Here is a 17,273-nt window from a genome sequence, read left to right as displayed (position 1 = left end):
TTTAGGGCTTGAAATACTTCACTCCAGGCTCTCCTTGACTTAGGGTTGAGGTTTGTGTTGAGAACTCTGCTGTGATTCTGATGGGATTTCTTTTGTAGGCGATTTGTTTCTTTTCTCTGCTTGTAGGATTTTGTTCATTTGCTGGGTTTCTGGGAATTGAGTATTATACGTCTAGGTGTAGACTTTTTGTGAGCTTGGCTATTTGTACTTCTATATGGCTCACTTACCTGTATGTCCAATTCTCCAGCTCTGTGTGGGAAGTTTTCTACTATTACTTCTGTGAACAGTTTTTTTATGTCAATTGTACTTTCTTCTGCTTTTTCATGGATTCCTATCAGGCTTATGTTATTATTTTTTGCATCGTCTGCCAGCTGCTAGATTGATTTCTCATGGTCCCTTACTATTTTGAAGAAATCTCTGTTTTCATGGTCACTAACCACAATCCTGTCTTCTATCTCTGATATTCTATCTTCACATCCCCTTAATCTGCTGTGCATATTTCCAATGGAGTTTTTAATCTCCTGAATATCTGTTTGAATCTGTTTCATGGATTCCATTTCTTTGGTATGTTGGGCAATCATGATTTCCATTTCTTTCTTATCCTGGGCATTCATAGCTTCCTGCATGGTTCTGAGCTCATTTATTTTTTTTATCACTTTCTGTTCTAGAGCCTCTAATCATGTCTTTCACTCTGCTCACCATTTCTGTAGTTATCTGGTAAATTATTTCTGTTTTGAATTTTTCTAGAGCCTCATTCATCTGTTTTGTTACTTCCTGTGCTCTCAGTTCAGGGTGTCCAGGTGGTTGATTATCAGACTTTTCTGCCACATTTCCCCCAGAAATTGCCTTTGTTGGCTGGAAGTCTGAGTTTGTGCCTTGCTTAAACGTCTCCTCATTTTCGTTTTTGGTACTATCCTTGGTTTAATTCCTCAGTTGATACTTTGAAGTTGCTTATTGTAAGTATCTTTGTTGCTTGTATTTAGAACTCTTATGGAATGATTGCTTCACAGAGGTATCTTTCAGATATAGCTGGTCTTTAGGTTTTGATTCTCTAATGGCTCTGAGGCTATTTTATTTTCATTATAACAGGACGGACAACTGATTAAATCAATCACAACACCTTAGCCCAAGTGATATAATCAACAAAACCATAGCATCAAGAACAGCTTAAAAAATGACAGTTTGTGGTAGTTATTAATCTATCACCTTTAACTGTGCAAATTAAATCAAAACAGAGGACCAGCCCAACATATGTTTATAGTGAATAAACTCTTCAATATAGCAACATTACCCTTCAGCATGGGGAGTTAGAAGGAGTTGAGGAGGAAGGGATAGATAGGTAGAAGTATAGGGAAAGGTTAGCAGTGAGGCCAGAGGACACAGGAAGATCATGCAAACTCTAAGAAACTGTTGAAAACAAGAGGAAAAGAGAGAATGAAAAAACAAAGATGAGAACAGAAAAACCTAACAGCAATAGGGAGGCTAAAAACTGTATGTATTTCCTTTAAAACTAATGACAATGGAGAGAAGGAAAAAGAGAAGAAAAGAAAAAGAAATCCCAATTACAGCCAGAAGAGGAACAATAAGGGAAAATGTAGAACAATATGGGACAGCAAGAGAATGAGTGAGAGAGAGAGAAAGAAAAGAGAAAAGAAAGACAAAAGAAGAGAAAAATAAAAATTTTGGGTATAAAAAATAAAAATTAAAAGTAAGAGCAAAAATTTTTTTTGAAAATAACAAATAAAAAATAAAAATGAAGGGCCTTCTTCAGGGTATGTCAATGCTGTCACAATAGACAACGTGGGCAACTGTGTGCAGATATAAGTCAATGAGTCTCATCAAGCCAGTAGCAGACCCATGAGATTCAGGCAGATTTCTGGCTGCAAGTCCCAAGTTAAGCTCCCTGTCCTCCTGCAGGGTTGAATGCTGTAAGGTTCCACTCCAGGTTCCAGCTGCCCTTCCCCTGAAGATAGTCCAATTTCTGATGGGAGGTGGTGATCCCTCCAACTTACCAAGTATGGTGGTCTGGTGTGCCTTTATTGCAGAGATTCTCTTCACTTTTCCAGTGGGCTTCAGTTTTCATCAAGGAGCCTGAGAGAGGCCCTCTTTCTGTTGTTCACTTCTCTATCTTCTGGAGCTCAGGACAATGGCCTTTATGATCCCCCATGCCTCTGTAGTGTGGAACCAGGTAGCAGCACAGCCAGGAGGCCAGAGGCGGGGGGGGGGATGCTGCAGGCTAAGCTGGTCACTGGGGGCAGGGTGCAGGCATGAGCGGGGCTCCATGCAGCCAAGGTCCTTGCCATCCACAGGCTGACAAATACTATTAATATTTGCAGGACACAATGACAGCATGGTCAAAGGAAAGGGAGCATCTTTTCTTTTTCCCTGGCCAACCTGAAAAAGCGGAAGGATAATTTAAATACAGAGCAGAGAGTATACACTCATGTTACTGAACTCAGATTATAATACAAAGGAAAAATGAAAGGAAACTTGTGTTTGTCATATTGTGTTTTAATCATTCTCTCATTTTTTATTTTATTCCTCTGAATACAGTTAAATATTTTTCTTCCCTCTGTTGTCTCCTCTTCAATTTCCTTTTACATTTTTCTTCTTTAAAATTAGAAATGTTTTCTGATCAATGTTTTGCTTTGGTGTATCTGGCTTTGAGGTTGAGGTTGCTGCCAGAGATCTAGCTTTGAGGCTTTTATGTATTTAACAAACCTCCTATGGCCACATACCCTTATTGTTTATTCATCCTTTTCTTTCATCTGTTTCTTTCCCCTCTTGCCCCACCCCCACACACAGTCTTTGGTACTCCTTTAGGTTCCTAAAATTGAGAAAATATTTACAACACACATTACTCCCTGCATGTTCACATGAATATTCATCATTCTCTTTGTGTCAACATGGATTTCAGGGTTGGAAATACACACAGGAAAAGTTATACGGGAACTCTGATTATCTTCCTTCTCCTTTGGAGTATCTTAAAAGAAATCCTTTGTCCAGTGAAAATGGGACCTGTTCAATGCTCTCTGACACCAGGATAGTATTGGTTTCCCTTATAAGACCATAGAGATGCTTGTCTACTGTGCTGTATTGTAGTACTGAAGTGATAAGTTGAATTTACAGGACATTGTTGGAGGGAATCAGGCTCCAAATAGACTCCAAAATCTCTTATTAGCAGATAAGAGTAATAGGTCTTTCTTTTACCCCTAGTAAAATACCACTTGATCTAAGGGAGAAATGTTTGGAGGACATTGCTTTTAAAAAAATGTATAGATTTATACCAAACATAGTAAGACAAAATAAATGTTACACAGAAAAGACAAAGTTTTAAAAATATGTGACCAAAACAGTAAACTGCACCCAGGAAATGGGTAGTTGCTTGTCAAAGATAATACGATGCATCTCTTTAAGTCTAGCATATCCAAAATTAAAAGAGTAGAAATCAATTTATAAATTGTCTTGACATTCCCATTGATTGTTTCTCCAAAGAAAATAAAACACTTGAATTCCAAGAGTATGCATAGACACCCATAAGTTCTAATCAATACTATGAAGTTACAGTTGATGTCCACTGTACATATATTACTCCAACTATCCCAAGTCTAAAATTCATAATTAGAATTCATAAAAAATTATAATGGTTTAATAGGACCCATCAATATTTTGCTTTCGTAGCACCATTCCTTTTCCACTAACCTTGCTGAAGGCAGACAGGAAATAGAAAATCAGGTTCTTGCCAAGATACATCATTTCAACAGATTTCAAGCGGATTTCATAACTATTATAATAAACATTTATAGGCCTAGACTACTCTATATAACTACTTGTCATCATTGCAGGATGGTGATTATGCAAATACGTAGGTCATACAGGTGGCTAGAAGGCAAATGACAAATGTAAAGCCAAGGAAATTAAAATATTAAAATAGTAATTAAGGTAGTTCCTAAATTCTCCATACCTCAGGGACTATAAATAATGGAGAAATATCTGGCCTTTACAGCTGCTTCAGTAATATTATTGTCTATACTGAATTCTGTCTTCCTGAAATGTTTGTTTTCTGAAGAATGTAAATAATTCCTAACTCAAAGGCTACTACTGTCTACCACTCTAGAGTCTTCTGATCTCATTCTTGGCTTACTAAAATAGACACTGGGCTAATTTCATACATTGTGGTTTCTTTACTTCAAAGAATTTTTGGTAATTTAAAATTAGTATTTCAGAAGTATTCATTTGATCTAGAATATAGTTCAAGCCTCTTACATGGGGAATCAAAATTCAACACAAATCAATTTCATTTTCCTTGTCAGGCCTTATCTATGACTTGATTCAACAGGAGCTCTCAGTGTGGGGCACTTTCTTTACTCTGTTGTAAAAATCACAAAATTGGTCCTTCTCTTAGCACATTGTTTTTCTTTTTACCCACCAATTCCACCTCATTCTATCTTTCAAAATGAGTTCATTCAGCCCATCTTCTCTCCCATGAGTCTCACTATATAACGTATTGATGAAAGCACTTCTTTAGCTATTTGTACAGTCTAACTTTACTGGCTGATTTCCATATGATTACATGCTCCTCTTAGATCAGTGGTGGTGAACATATGGCATACATGTATTTGTTTTTCTTTTAAGACAAAAGATGTTAGTGTATGAGTTGTTTTTTCTAAAATTAAACCTCAATATTCAGACAATTGGAGTGTTGGGACTTTGAGATAAATTAGTGGGTTTGGGGTTATAGTTTGGGCACTCGTCTCTGCAAGTTTTGCCATCACTGTCTTAGATTGTACACGCCTGGAGGTAGGGCCATGACTGAGTCATCTCACATTTTCCTCCTGTATCTTCCAAAGTACATCTCCAATATTTGCTCATTATTTGATGAACACTTTCCTGATGAAACAGAGCATGACCATTCAGGATTATGGTAATACAAGCACAAGTTCAAACACCCTTGGATTCACAATGTTCTCCTGTATTGGAGGTTAGAAATATATAATTCAGTGCTGTGGCTGGTGATTTGGAAATATCTGCAGATTACTGCCTCAGTCGCATGAAGGATGCTACATAAACTGTCTTTTTACTTTAAATTAATATTCATTTTCACAAACATTAACTGACTTTAATCTGAAGAAGGAAATTTATGTACAGTTTATGTTGTAATGATTTTTTCACCCAAAGTGATTAGATGAAGCGAGTAAAACAAAACTAAAATGTATTGAGCTCATATTATTCAGAATTTGAAACCAAAATTTAGCGCAGACCTAAAAATAAAAGGACTCAAACAAGAACTGGAAAGTCTCACCAAAAGGCCAACAAAACAAAATCAACTCTGTATGTTTTCTTTTAATTCTTTAAATTTGTATTCCTTCAAGTTGAAAAAAGATACCAACATTTATTCTTCTTGAAGGATAATAGGGCAAGTTTTGTGCGCTTCATCTCTATTCAGTTACACTGTCCGTGAATCGCGAATTTGATGGTACTCTTTCTTAGACCCTAATAAGTGTGTCTCTCTCCATCTGATCTCCATCAGAATTGTTTTGGACTCCATCCTTTATTTATTCACGCATACATCCTTTCCTATCAGTTCTAGCCTGGCACTACCATTCTTTTGCATTCTTCGACAAAGATAGGATGATGTTGCTTTTTGTGTGAATAACTGAATTGGTGTGAACAGGCAAATAGAAAGGTTTGTCCTCCAGCCCATTGTGTAGCAAATCACTAATATAGTGTACTCATGTGCAGAATGTATAATTTTGGTAGACATCACTGAGAAATTTTTAGTTTTCAGTGACTTGCTGTTAGCATAAACCTAACTTAAAACTTGGGGAATGGTGTTTTGATACATTCAGGATTGAACTATGGATACCTATCTTTGAATATCAAGTAAGGATGGATATCTGAAATAAGATATGTTTTACAAGCCCAGTACATAAGGCAACGTTATTTTAGAAAATATTTATCAAATATCTGATTCAAAATTAAATGAGCTAATTTTAGTTGTCAAAAATCTGTACAATGTATTACCAATAGTTACTTATGACTGCTTCATATATCAATAAAGAGAAAATGAATAAATTAGAAATAAAGAGATAAAAAAAGGAAAAATTCTAGCATTGGTCAGAAACAGAATATAGCCTTAACCATCACATAATTGTATTCTTTAATTTGGTTTTGTCAGTTATTTTTATCCAATAAAAGGAAAATGAACATCAAATTGGTTTTTCAATGAAATACAAATTCAGAGGTGCAAAAGTTGAAACTGAAACATTATAAATGACACACTGATGGTTTTTTAAACTTTTGTTGTGATATAGTGCACATAGAATAATATTCTAAATTTTCAGCATGCATGTCATTGATATGACTAAGAAATCTAGTACCTGATCTCCTTTGAAGACAAATAAATTAGGAGATGCTTTTATGAAAACAACATTTATAAAATTGTTTTCTAGACTCTGTATTTGAAAGCATTGAGAAAACAGTATACATTCATGAAACTTAAAAAATATCACTTTATTGTGCAAACATGTGTGTGTATATGTATGTGTGTTCCTATGAAAAATGCCAGTTACAATCAAAATGTTAATTTAGTTGGGAAAAATTTTTAGGCCTTGTGTGATGCTTCAGCTTAAATTCATAAAAATTTCCAAAAATTGGTAACTGTTTAAATGCTTTTTAATTTACTTTGTCTGTATCCCTACAGATCTTCATAAACAATGAATGGAATAATTCAGTGAGTGGCAAGAAATTTTCTGTCATTAACCCAGCAACTGAAGAGATAATTTGTCAGGTAGAAGAAGGGGATAAGGTGAGTTACTGAATTCTAGCTCTGTTTTATGTCAGGTTCCTTTGATTCTCATCGTTCTGAGCTCCCAAACCCCACTGAAAATTCAATAAATGCCTTGAACACATAGTTCTGGGCCAGACTTAACTCATGAAGGGCACTTGGTTATCAGGTAATGATGATGACTGTTATGGCCAAGATATTGTAGTCATGTCTTTTCATATAATTTTCCTTGTTTTTCAATGGAAGAAGGTGTAATAGATTTATTTATTTATTATTTTACATTTTATTTATTACTTAAATTCTTTTATTGGTACATTTTAGGTATACAACACATTTACATTTCTCATTGGGAACTTGTACCTTTACATGTTGTACCTTGGTTCTTATTTTTTCCCTATTCCTAGCCCTCTATTCACCCCTCCACCCTTCCCTATTTACAAAGACTTTGTTTCCATTTTTTCCATTTCTCTGCATTTTTTCTTTCCTTTCTTTCCTTTCCCCTGCCCCTCCCACTACCCCTACCCCTTTGGACCATTTCTTCCTATTTTTGATTATCAATTATTCTTTCTAATCATTGGTACATTTTAGGTATACAATATAATGACATTCATCATTGGAAATTTGCACCTTTACATAGTTTCTCTTGGTTCTTATTTTTCACCCTTGCCCAGCCCTCCCATCAACCCCTCCATCACTCCCTATTTACAAAGATTTTGTTTCCATTTTTCCATTTTCTCATATTAATTCCATTCCCTTCTTTCCTTTCGCCTACCACTCCATTTCCCCTTCCTCTTTGCTCCTTTTCTTCCTATTTCACATTATCTATTATACATTTTAGTCCTTATTTACACATTCAGTTTCTCATAATAGAGAAACTATTTGGTATTTATACATATGTGTCCTATTTATTTCAATTAAGAGTAGCACATCAATGTGCATCCATTTACCTCTCTAATTTCTCATTTTTTATGGCTGAGTAGTACTCCATTTTATAAAAGAACCACATTTTCTTTATCCAGTCCCCAGTGGTTGGGCATTTGGGCTGTTTCCAAGTTTTAGCTATTACAAACTGTGCTGCTATGAACATGGGTGCACATATATCACTGTGGTATGATTCTTTTAATCCTTTGGGGAAGATGCCTAGCAGGGGAATAGCTGGGTCAAATGGGACTTCCAGTCCTAGTTCTTTGAGTTATCTCCATACTGATTTCCATAATGGTAGCACCAGTCTACACTCCCACCAGCAGTGGAGCAGGGTTCCTCTTTCCCCACAGCCCTGCCAGCATTTGTTATTGGTTGATTTCATGTTAGCAGCCATTCTTTGTGGAGTGAAGTGGAATCTCAGCATTGTTTTCATTTGCATCTCTCCAATGACCAGTGATGTTGAACATTTTTTCATGCATTTATTTGCTATTTCTACTTCTTTGTCTGAGAAATGTCTGTTCATTTCAGATGCCCATTTTCAGATTGGGTCTTTAAATTTGGGAGGTCTGATCTTTTTAAGTTCTTTATAGATTCGAGATAGTAGACCTTTGTCTGAGGAAGAGCAGGTGAAGATTTTTTCCCACATTGTGGGGTTGTCTCTTCACCCTGCTGGTGGTTTCTCTTGCTGTGCAGAAGCCTTTTAATAAGAAGAGATCCCACTTGTTGATTGTTTGTGCTAGTTCCCGGGCAACTGAGGTTTTGTTCATAAAATCTTTTCCTACATCAATGTCTTCAAGAGTTCTACCTAACCTCTGTTCCAGCTGGTTCAGAGTTTTTATTTTAATATATAGATCTTTAATCCCTTTTGATTTTAGTTTAGTGCATGGTGAGAGATATAGGTCTAGTTTTAATCTTTGGCAAGTTGAAATCCAATTTTTCCATCACCATTTATTAAAGAGGCTATCCTTCCTTCAGCGAGGGTGTTTGGCTCCTTTGTAGAAGATGAGGTGGCTGAATGTGTCTGGTGTTTTATCTGCATCTTCTAATCTATTCCCCTGGTCCTCAGGTCTGTTTCTTTTCTAGTGCCATGCTGTTTTTATCACAGTAGCTTTGTAGTAGAGTTGCAGGTTGGGGATTGTGATACCCCCTGCCATCTCTCTGTTACCTAGAATTGCTTTTGCTATTCTGGGTCTCTTCTTGTTCCAAATGAATATTTGGATTGTTTTCTCAAGGTACATGAAGTATGGTGCTGGGATCTCAATTAGAATTGCATTGAATCTATATAGCAGTTTTGGAAATATGGCCGTTTTCACTATATTTATCCTTCCTACTCAGGAGCAGGGGATGTCTGTCCATTTTCTGATATCATGTTCAATCTTTCCTTTCAGAGAAGAGGTCTTTGATTTCTTTCATTAGGTTGATTCCTAGGTATTTCAGTTTTTTAGATACTATCATAAAAGAAAACATTTGTCCTATTTCTCTCTCAGTGAGTCTGCAGAGGAAAGCTATTGATTTTTGTTTGTTGATCTTGTATCCAACTACTTGACTGAATTTGGTTATTAAGTCTAGAAGACTTTTGGTGGAGTTCTTGGGGTCTTCTATATAGAGTATCATGTCATCTGCAAATAATGACAATTGGACTTCTTCATTTCCTATCTTTATTCCTTTTATTTCTTTTTCTTGTCTAATTGCAATGGCTAATGTTTCCAAAACTGTATTGAATGAGAGTGGTAATTATGGACATACTTGTCTTGTTCCTGATTTTAGTGTGAAGAGTTTCAGTTTTTGACCATTTAGTATGATACTGGCTGTTGGTTTTTCATAGATGGCTTTTATCAGTTTGAGATAGAGACCATCTATTCCAACTTTTTGTAGGGTTTTCATCATAAATGCATTTTGGATTTTGTCAAAAGCTTTTTCTGTATCTATGGAGATAATCATATTGTTTTTGTCCTTGGCGCTATTGATATAGTGTATGACATTGATTGATTTGAGTATGTTGAACCATCCCTGCATCCCTGGGATGAATCCCACTTGGTCAGGGTATATGATCTTCTTGATGATCTTCTGCATTCTATTTGCCAGTATCTTATTAAGGATTTTTGCATCTATGTTCATTAGTGAAATCAGCCTATAGTTCCCTTTTTCAGTTGGGTCTTTCTCTGTTTTGGGGATCAAGGTGATGCTTGCTTCCAGGAATGAATTTGGGAATAGATTTCTTATACAAAAATATTCTACAATAAATGATAATCACAAGTTTGAAAGAGGAAAGAAATCTTTTATTAGTATAAAACCATTGTTTTTCACTTGCTATATGAATTTTAAACATTAATATATGATTTTTAGACAATCTATTTTAGGTAATACATTGCCAAGTTATTTTATTAGAAATTATTAAATTAATATTAATGAATACCTTTAAAATGACAGGCTGAATGACTAGTTAAAAGTATAGTTACATTCTAGCCAAATTAAGAAGGCAATTCTTATTTCTAAGTGCGGTATTAATTTAATACAGAAACCTTAAGAGGAAGATACTATTTTTAGCTGTATTTCAAAATGATGATAAAATAGCAGAACAGAAAGGTTGAATACTTTATTCAAGATTGTATTGCTGGACCAGTGATGTAACTCAGTGGCACTGTGCCTGCCTGGCAAGTGCAAGGTCCTGAGTTTGACTCCTATACCGGAAAAAATAAAGGTCTTATTGCTAATAAGATCTTTAAAATGTCAGGTACATAAAGCCTCAGTAATTATGGGAATTTATACTTCTTTGAAGCCTTCTCAAATCTTCCCAGGTAGAATTGTTTTTCCTATGTGGTTATAGAACCTTGTATTTGTCTATAACCCTTGTGTTACACGTATATAGGTACTGGATCTTGTAATTTACCCAGTTACAATAAACCTAATATTCTGGAACTGACTCTTTAAATAATGAGCCAAAAGCTTTAGGGATTTAATGTAAGTAGAATGGGACTAACAATGGGCTCTCAGTGGTATCAAAAAGAAAAGGGGAAGGACAAGAACAAATGGAATTTATAGAACAAAGCACAGATGTGGGTGGGAACCATTTTCACTTCAGTGGTTCTTTCAGGCTGTGATGACTAATCCTGAAAACTGCTTCTATAACATGACTTAACAATAATTGGTAGGGATAAAAGCAAATGTACATTAAAGTAAGTGTTTATGACAAGTGTAAAAGTGAAACTTCATCTGATAACTATTTTCTTCATCTCTGAATAAATTTAATATCCAAATGTATGATCTGGGTTCAGTTTTTCCTTACCAGTGCTTAGGAAGAATTTGAGAGTTTATCATCTTTCAAATTGTGTACATACTCAGCTTGTGGCTCTTTAATTTAAAAAATTGTAAATGTCGCAGGCAATCATGTTACCCACCATGGTGATGTTGTTGCTGGCATGAACTATGAATTAAGCCTACCCAAGAGGTGTCTATACTAAATGTGTACAAATATTTTTTCTTATCATTATTCTTGGAACAATATAGCATAACAGCTATTTGCAAAGCATGTATATTATAGTAGGTATTATAAACAATATAGAGACAATTTAAAATATATGTGAATGTATGTCAGTTATATGAAAATACCAAGTCCATTTAAATAAGAGATTTTATCATCTGTGGATTTAGGTTGTTGGTAAGGTGGTCTATGGAATCAATTCCTTAGACACTGAGGGTTAATTGTTATTCGTGGAATATATGATAGTGGAGTGATGATTTGGCTGTATGTGCCTCCCATTTGATTGACTATGTCAAAAGGTCAGTCTCTTTAGTGAAGTGTTCTATCATTAGCAGACCAATGAGAAGAATGCTACGGGTGGATTGTGTATGAAATCTTTACATGGATGGACGGATGGACGGATGGAGGGATCAATATGGATGGCTGGATGCCTCCAAAATGACCAAACCAATGGAATTTGAATATAAACCTGGATTATGTTGTTCCAAACATATAAATTAGCTACCATGACTCTACTTATGTTCCTATAAAATTAAATATCAGAAGTAAGAGAAAGATATAATTCACAAGACACAAGAACAAGAATATCTTTACTTTTAGCAGCATTCTCTAAGGATGTCGTTTTCAGATGGCAGAGTAATTTGTCTTGCAGCCAGTTCCTTCTTATCCCTTTGAGGGGCCAGGAAACCTCTGATAGCCTATACTTGGCTAACACCAGTGACAGAACAATGAGTGGAAGGACTGAAATGAAAGCTGTGTCACACAGATCTGTTTAAACACAGAGCTGCGTATATTTTATAAGCTGTGGTGTTCACAGATCATGCTGGCAACTCAGTTCCTTATGGTTTGCTTCTCTGTCTCTTTTCCAAAACAGTGCTTTCTTAATTTAATTGGAAAAAGGTAGAACTTACGGCAAAAGTAATGTCCACCCATAAATAATATGATTAATTGAATGCTCAAAATATAAACTATATATGTATTTCTCAGGATGCCAAGCAATAAAGCCAGATATTTTATTGTATATATTCATCATTGTCCTAAGTTTTATAGGGAGATACACTGCTGTAATGAATTACTTTGAAGAATATTTCTTTGTAGCTGATTATAATTTAATTAGACCAGATTATACTTCAAAAATATCTCTCTTATTCCAAATAATCGTAGTTTGGTTATAAATGCAGATGATCCACAATTTACATAGTTTCAACTTCCCATTTTTAACTTAAGTAAAATGCAAGTGCAATGCACACTCAGTAGAAACTATACTTGGAATTTTAAATTTTGAGTTTTCCCCCCAGGCTAGCAATACTAAGCAGAACAATATCCTCTTTCAACACTGAGCACCAATAGTAATCCACAGCTCCCAGTCAGCTACACAATCTATTTCTACACTCCCAATACTACACAGCATTAAACAAACTAAATGAGGCATCCAACATTTTACTATAAAATAATCTTTAAGGATTCCAAAAACACTTAAGGCAAACTAGGTTAAAAATGAATGCAAGCTAATGTGGGGGCATATTAATTTGAGGTCCGGAACTCTCCAGCAGGGAGCCTTTATCAATAAATAAGATTCCGCTTAATTGTGAGCAACTTAAAAAGAGAATTGTTTCCTCTTGCTTATCCTAATTCTCAAACAAAATTACAGCTTCTGAAAAAAGTTGCAACCTACTGGCCTGTGGTGCGGTTCTAATTTGTGGATTTCCACACAGTAGTCAGTCCTATGCAAAAAAAAAAGGAAGGTGAGAAGAATGTTGGAATTTAATGTATTGGCAATTTATTTGGGGGAAAACAAACATATGAAGTAGTAATGTAAGGATGGTGATATGGATTGTAGGTATATTTTGTGGGACATGAGAAAGGGTCTGCACAAGGATCCATAAGGGAATGGAATAACCAAGGATGATTAGGAAAGAACTAGAGGGGTACAGCTGGTTTAGAAAAACACAACAGAGAAAATCACGAGGGAAGGCAACTTGAGTGCAGGCAATGAGGCAAATTACAAAAGGAGTAGAAAGTATGGTAAAGAGCAAGGGATCCATTGCTAGACCACCTCCATTCAAACTCAGTTCATCCAATTTTAGTTCCTGACCTTGAACAAATATTTCTTCTCTGTTTCTTCATCTGTTAAATGGAGAATATATTGGTCCTATGACATTCTTGAGAATCAAATTAGTTAACACATGTAAAGTTCTTAAGACATTACCCAAAATATGGTAAACGCTCAGATATTAGTAAACTACTAAAATATTGTTAACATTTGCAATCTAAGAAATCAAGCATGTGTCAAGTGTGAGGAGCTTATCATTCTAAAGAATATCAGCAAGTTTCAGGCCTACCTACTATAGCTGAATATGCAGAATGTGCTAGACTTGCAGATAATGGAGAACCACCGTCTGTTTATGAGTAGGTCCAGTCTGTTTGAAAGGGTTTTTCCCATTGGATTTGCTCTGCCACTATGTTGAGCGTATTGAATTGAATTCTGTCTGACTTACAGGCAGATGTTGACAAGGCAGTGAAGGCCGCAAGACAGGCCTTTCAGATTGGCTCTCCATGGCGTACTATGGATGCTTCAGAGAGGGGACGCCTCCTCTACAAGCTGGCTGACTTAATTGAAAGAGATCGACTGCTGCTGGCAGTGAGTATAACCAAACCGGATGCATAGGGAGAGCTTTCCAAAGCATTCACTGTTTGAATTGACAACTTGAGTGGTTGTAGTGAGCACTACTTGCACTCTACGAAAAAAGGAAAAGACTTCATCTCCAGCTAACCTATAGGTCTGTTAGCCCTGGGGGTTTTTCTCAAGTAGTCCTCTGGGTGATGTGAACTTCTGCTCCCATAACTGACTGTACAGGATGGGTATTGGCGAGTCCTCAGTTAAGCCAAATAAAAGAAATTTCTTTCTTTTATGCTAGAATTTTAACAAGCCTTTAACATGGTAGCACACAGAGCCTCCAACAAGGTAACATGCTGTGTGAATCTTCCAGAATATTGTACTAGGTTTCCCAAACTTTCTTGATCCAGAACTCTTACTGGAATTCTTACCTGACTTTGATGAAGGTACCCGACATATCACTAAAATAAATCTTATTTCTTTTCAGTTCCATAATTGGAAATTCTGCTGAAGAATATTCATAGATGAAAGACCCAGATGTTTTGCTTATGTAAATAGATTGGTTATATTCATATGGAATCTAAAAATTAAAAGTCATTTTTTGAAGACAGAATCTTGTTGCCTTGAATTCACTATGTAGTCCACGTGGTCCTTGAACTTGTAGTGATCCTTCTGCCTCAGCCCCTAGAATGTCAAAAATGATTATTTTGGCCGGGGATTTAGCTCAGTGGTTTCGCCGCCTGCTGCGCAAGAGCAAGGACCCGAGTTTGATTCCCGGTACCAAAAAAAACCACAACAACAAAAATGATTATTGAAACATCATTAAAAATCACTAACACTAAATTGTCTGCATGGAGAAATCTTGTTACAATTCGGATCTGCTCAAGGAGACTCCACATTTCTCTTACCAGGGGCATGTATCCAATTGTGACCAACTTCAAATGTTGGTTAGCAGAGAACACTCAGGATGAGACAGAAAGGGAACTCAGGTTTAGCAGCTGGAATCTCCTATCCATTTTACCTAGCTCATGCAATATGACCATATACACATGTTATTTTAACTCTTTTTGAGTCTGTCTTTTACAAAAAGAAACTTAATCAAGGTCATTTAAAATTTCTTCTGAGTCCAAAATTCTCTAGTGCATATTCAACGTCTTGACCACATATATTTTGATCTAAAATTTTTGTGGAATTTTAAATTTGGAGATCAATCTGTTTTTCAGACAATGGAGGCGATAAATGCTGGAAAACTATTTTCTAATACATATCTGATGGATATAGAAATGTCTGTAAAAGGATTACGCTACTTTGCAGGCTGGGCTGACAAGATCCAGGGCCGCACCATTCCTGTCGGTAAGGAGCATTGGGAAAACTCCAGGGTGGGGTCAGGTATGCAGCAATTACTGTAGAGCTAAATACTTTCTAACTCTCCCTCTTGAAGAGGCCAGGCAAACAAAGAAAATTATTTTCCCCTGATGTTAAGCCAACACAGTTCTAAACTTGCAAATTCTATGAAGATTCAACAAATGGTTCTTAATGTTGTTTCAGCACAATCAGGCAGAAGATAACACCATGAATATTTTAGAAACTGTTAAAATAGAAACATTCTTAAGGCTACAATTGCTGATTGGAGGCAGCTATCTAAGGGCCCACATTTTGTAAGGCTTGCTTCTGACATTAATTATTTTGGGTTTCATTTCCATAGTGACATTTATACCTTTTCCAAAATGTAATTATTTAAGCCTTATTGCATGTTCCATTATAAGCCAGCTCTGTTTATCTGTGCCTGTTCAAACTCAGTACAGTTAGACCAGAATAATTCATATGATTTGTTTCAAATAGCTTCAAAATGACCCGTGGCTATGCTTATAGCCTTGTACAAGAATTTGTATATATAAATGTGCATGTGTGTGTTATTTCTGTGATGTATGCACATAAAAAATAGAAATATGAAAAATATTGTATATGAAGAAGCATCAATAGGGGAAATAGTAAGGGTGAAATTTAACATAGAAATGTGTTAACTTTAGCAATAAACCACACTTCCAGGATTGCCCCAGATGTGCATTTCTAATCCAGTTGGAACATTTGGGAGGTTACAAGTGGTAGGAAGTTACAAGAGGACAATGAGACTACAGTGGTTCCAAGAAATGTGGCTATTTTAGTGACCATCTTTGCCTTCAGCCCACATGGAAAAACCCATTTAAAGTACATGTGGAACTTCAGAAAGCCAGGCCTTGCTGTGACAGCCAGGTGGCTCCCGTGGGGACTGAAATACAACAAGCAATGATACTCTCAGGACGACCACATCAAACTCTGAAACATGTTAATCACTCAACTCTGGACAGAAAAAGAATTTTATACTGGCCATTTTTTACATAGATTAAAAGAGCTTGCTTTTGGTTTAGTAAGGAAAGGAAAAGAACATTTCAGAGCAAGTTGATAGAAAGGCTTATTCCTTCTAGAAAGACAGTTTTAATTTTACTGTTTTTTAAATTATATGACTTTTCAAAAGGATTGGTAAATCTTTGAGCTGCTGAAAATACATTTGAATATGGTTCTTCTTTCAGCTAGATATGATCCTACCTCCTTTCTCTTACTTTTCTTATAAAACTTTGAGAATAACAATAACATGGAGAACATCTCTCTTTGATAATGAAGAGCAGAATTAATTATCTTCCAGATACTTCCTAATTTTGCATTTTTGCTTTTTATTTAACTCAGTTTTATGGCTTCTATCATTCCAAATTCCTATTTGAGTGCTCAAATTTCTTTTTTTGTAAGTTGTTTAAGAAATGGATTCTTTTTCATTTTTTAATTACTATTTTACTCTTCCTCGGCCATCAGTTTCAATCCTCTATTCTGCAAATGTCAAGTACCTCAGTTCTCTATAGGGCTGGGGGTGTGCTTTATTTTCCAGATGGAGACTTTTTCACTTACACAAGACGCGAACCTATTGGAGTATGTGGCCAAATCATTCCTGTAAGTTACTCTCCTGCACGATTAAAAAAGAAAACCTAACTCTCTTTAATTTGGTGACAAAGATTTCTCCATCACAAATGGATGCTTGCTTACTGGCCAAATGTGATATGAATTTCAACAAGCAGGACCTATTGAAAAGAGTCTTCCTGTGACTGAATTTCTGGGATATAATTTAGGAAATACTGAAATCTTGCTATACCCTGACATACCTCTTCAGTGTGCTTCAGTATTCCTGCATCAAAGCCCCAGCCTTTTCCTCTAAGAGTTATTTTCAAAAACTTGCATTATGCACTCTTGTTAGAAGCCATGCTTTGTGAGATGTGTCAGAGGGAGGACTGGGCTCCTCTGCTGTGGGACAGCCCTTCCGGGGACTGTGCTCCACCGACCACTCCACCACTCTGTCCCCTCTGACGCCTCGTCACAGACTCAGAAGCAATAAAAGTGTTCAGTTCCTGACAGACATTTTCTTTCCTATTGGTACG

General features: G+C 36.0%; 1 protein-coding gene across 2 annotated transcripts in view; it reads left to right on the top strand.

Moving 5' to 3' along the window:
- Window positions 1-17,273, top strand: part of LOC101697212 (aldehyde dehydrogenase 1A1) — a 68,777-nt gene that overhangs the window by 6,980 nt on the left and 44,524 nt on the right. For both annotated transcript variants that reach the window (XR_015440122.1, XM_087184106.1), the window contains exons 2-5: window positions 6,704-6,808; window positions 13,693-13,833; window positions 15,033-15,162; window positions 16,730-16,791. Coding sequence is in view for 1 of the 2 variants with exons in the window: in XM_087184106.1 (XP_087040232.1) it covers window positions 6,704-6,808; window positions 13,693-13,833; window positions 15,033-15,162; window positions 16,730-16,791 (438 nt within the window). In the remaining variant the exon portion in view is untranslated. The remainder of the gene's footprint in view (window positions 1-6,703; window positions 6,809-13,692; window positions 13,834-15,032; window positions 15,163-16,729; window positions 16,792-17,273) is intronic.

Source organism: Heterocephalus glaber, unplaced genomic scaffold (assembly GCF_053883595.1).
Source record: "Heterocephalus glaber isolate CG9 unplaced genomic scaffold, H.glaber_assembly_v1.0 deba00001481, whole genome shotgun sequence".
Classification (NCBI taxonomy): Eukaryota; Metazoa; Chordata; class Mammalia; order Rodentia; family Bathyergidae; genus Heterocephalus; species Heterocephalus glaber.
This window is presented reverse-complemented; position numbering and strand designations above follow the sequence as displayed.